The sequence below is a fragment of the Elephantulus edwardii genome, unplaced genomic scaffold, assembly GCF_000299155.1.
Source record: "Elephantulus edwardii isolate Elephantulus edwardi_28Jun2011 unplaced genomic scaffold, EleEdw1.0 scaffold00148, whole genome shotgun sequence".
Lineage (NCBI taxonomy): Eukaryota > Metazoa > Chordata > Mammalia > Macroscelidea > Macroscelididae > Elephantulus > Elephantulus edwardii.
The window spans coordinates 4824782-4828136 of NW_006399898.1; the positions used below are offsets into that span (position 1 = coordinate 4824782).

Genomic DNA, 3355 nt, shown 5'->3' on the forward strand with positions numbered 1-3355 from the left:
GGGAGAGAGGGGGTGAGGGAGGGACATGTTCCCCAGGAGCCCTGAGCTTCCTACAGGAATGGGGCCACTTGAAGACATGAAGGTGGCTGCATAACCATGAGCAATGTCAATACTAACTACACAAGTGAAAAACGTTCAACGAGCAAATAGTTAGGTATCTGTTCACCACACACACAAGGTGCGGCCTGACTTTAACACGCCTGATCTTGACAAGGAGGGAGAGAAGAGGGAGCACTACTCAGATTTACGAAAACTACCAAAACCTGAGGAAAGTAAAAACGTTACCGTCTGTTTACATTCAAGGTAGGAGTCCAAGTCATTTAATGTGCGTAGTTTAGATACGAGAAGTTTGGAGGGATGTGTACCCCAAAATGTGAAGCAGAGAGCTTATCTCTACACACTGAGATGTCCAGAAATTATTTTTTTGTTGTTGTTTTGTAGTTTTGTTTGGTGTTTTTTTTAAAATGAACATATGAGACTTTGGGTTATTTGAAAGCATTAGAAATAAAAGTCAGTCATTCCCAATCCCCCCCTTCAACCTGGCTTCTGAGGCTGTCACTGCTCTGGAGGAGATGCCCCTTTCCCTCCCCCACAGCGGCTGCTGGACGCAGACCACTGACCTTTCCTTAGCAGCCCAGCCTGAGCCGTACCACGTCTCCAGGTTCCCTGGTGGATACGTGACACAGCGAATCCCTGCTGCTGGGTCAGTGTCCACACAGCGGATCCCCCACCAGGCTGGGCGCAGCTGCTGGGAGGGAACTGTCCCCCAAACCAGCCTTTCACTAATGCCTCTCAAAGCGATGTTCTCACTGCTTTCAGAACTAACGGTGGTTCTGTCACAGAGAATCCTGGTGACAAAGTGTAAAACACCTCAGACTTCGTGGTCCAAGGTAGTGTTGGTGACCTGCTCCAGGTCCCAGGACATGCCCAGGGCCATAGAGTGAGGCCTGACTTGAGGCAGAGCTGGGCTTTGGACAATCAATCCGGGATTCTCTTAAAAAACAAAAATGTATCCTGGATGTGTGCACATTGATAGCACCCTCGGCATACCAGAAAAAAAGGCTGAGTTAATCTAAAGCCCCTCCGACTATTAGCGGCGGCAGGTCATGCCCAGATGGCAATCAGACAGCTTTACCTTCAGGATTTCACAGGGAGCAGTGCCCTTGGGTATTGGTTTCCCACAATGCTTTGAGTACTCCATGATAAAGACCGAAGCTTCATCTAAACTGTGAAACCAAACAGAGGGGCAAAGGAGATGCTGGGGTGACAGAGTGTGTGGACAGTCCTTGAGCGAGGGGCTGGCTCCGGGTACCCCAACACACTCAGTGACCTGCCCGTTTAACACGCGCAGCTCACCGTGTGGAAGGCACACACCTCAAGGACAACACGGCTGCAGACCCCACCATAAGTGAACAACGAGATCAAGCGAGCCATGCGGCCTGTCTCCCACGCGACTGAGACGCAAAAAGCCAGCTGGAGGGGCGACGGCAGTGAGGGAGTGCGGGTCAAAGTGATGCTAACGCTCTAACAGCAAAACCAGCTCCTGGCCATTGAGTCTGAACCAACTGAGAGCTGCCCCCCCACGGGGTTTCTGGGGCTGGGAGTCACAGGAGGGGACGGCCCACCGGAAACAGGGCAATGCCCTAAAGCACTTGAAAGGAAGACTCAAAAGAGCCCATGCTCGTGGAAAAAACGGTGCCGACCTGCTCCACAGACCTTCAATTTGATAGTTGTCTTTTTTTTAATTTTTTTTTTAAAAGGCAATTATCTGCAAAACACAGTAAAATGAGGCACACTTGTGCCGGCTCATCAGTGATGACGGGGAATTAATCACAGATGACAACCGAGTCGAGAGCGTGGAGCCCAGCACCAGGGGCTCAGAGGCAGGAGGACAGAGAACACCCTCGGCCTTCACTGGGCGTTCTTGCACGGACAGGCCCACGACCTTCTCTCTTTACCACTTTCTGAACCCATCCTCCCAGCCCCAGGCCCCAAAATGCTAGAAGAACAGAAAGCCAAACTTCCTCTGTGTTCTGTAAAGCCACCCACTGCCTGCTGGGCACAGAAGTTATAATGTGGGTTAATGAGCAGAACTGGGAAATAGCTATTTTGGGGACTCAGTACCAATATGTGAGGAGAACTGAGCTTCAAACCAACTAACTTCTGCTATGGTGCTATAGCTTAGGATTCAGAAACCTTAAGTGCAACCAAATTGTTTGAGATTTCCCTTAAGATAAAGATAAAATTTTAGCTGATTCTAGGCTCTTAAGTTCTTCTTTCTCCTTGTTTAAAGACATTAACTTACCTTAACTCTTTGGCTAAATAGTTCACTAGTTCAGTGACGTTGTTGCTGTTAAGCATGTGCATCTTCAACATGTGAAAGTATTTTGTTTTTGCCAACACTCCAAATTCTTTTTTACTTATGATGTTATTCAGAACCAAACTTCGGATCTAGAAAGTGACGGGCAACATTCGATTAGAAATGGGCAACGTTCCAGGTCTGGTCAACACAGAAACATCTGTGGCCATCACAAGTCGGATCACCCGGGCGTTGGGACTGGACTCGCCTTGTGAGGGCGTGGGTACAGCGGCAGAGAAGACTGTAGCTTTTGTTCAACACTTTCTGTTATTTTAGGACGCTAAAAATCTGTATATCATGATTTGCCTTTAAGGCAAGACGTTTTCCACCGAGCGCAATTCAGAATGTATCTTGGCTTCACAGTGGGTCAGAGCAGGCAGGAGGCGGACAGAGACAAAGAGAGGGGGCATGACTGACCACAAAGATGATGGACCCGATCCGCCCACTCCAGAAAGCAACAGTCCACATAGACAGAGCTGCTCTGTGGGCCACAGCTTCCAACCCAAGGAGGAAAGGGCCTAGCCAGGTCTGCGGCTGTATTTCCCCAACACAACGATCTCCATTTTCACTTTTAGTTCCTTTACCATCCCTCTTAACTGAGTCCTCTACAAAGGCGTGGCTCTCGCCAGGATTACTTTTGAGTGTGCCTTAACTAGGGCACTCTGATTCTTCTTCTGTCTTTCACCAGCACACCACCTTGGCTGGGCGTGGAATGCCGAATCCAGGTACTCTAACTGCGTGTAACACAGAGGGCTGGCCTTCATTTCCTACGTAGTCTAATCAGGATTTTAATTTAAAGACATCTTGGTGACTGGGTTTCCGGAGGGAGGGGTGCTGTCAATTTCCAATTTTCTTGCATGCTTGGAGAACCCAAAAGCTGTTGGGCTGTCTGTACCTGTTCATTCTAACAGTGCGTGTTTACTGAGGGTCTCCTGTTTCTACCTGTTCATCCTAACAGTGTGTGTTCTCTGAGGGTCTCCTGTTTCTACCTGTTCA

At 48.9% G+C, this 3355-nt stretch overlaps 1 protein-coding gene across 1 annotated transcript in view; it reads right to left on the reverse strand.

Moving 5' to 3' along the window:
- Positions 1 to 1090: 1090 nt before the first annotated feature.
- The window catches only part of KNTC1 (kinetochore associated 1), a 70270-nt gene continuing 68005 nt past the window's right edge, over positions 1091 to 3355 (reverse strand). The window contains exons 61-62 of the mRNA XM_006894703.1: positions 2306 to 2451; positions 1091 to 1226 (exon numbers count right to left, since the gene is read on the reverse strand). Coding sequence (XP_006894765.1) covers positions 1091 to 1226; positions 2306 to 2451 — 282 coding nt within the window. The remainder of the gene's footprint in view (positions 1227 to 2305; positions 2452 to 3355) is intronic.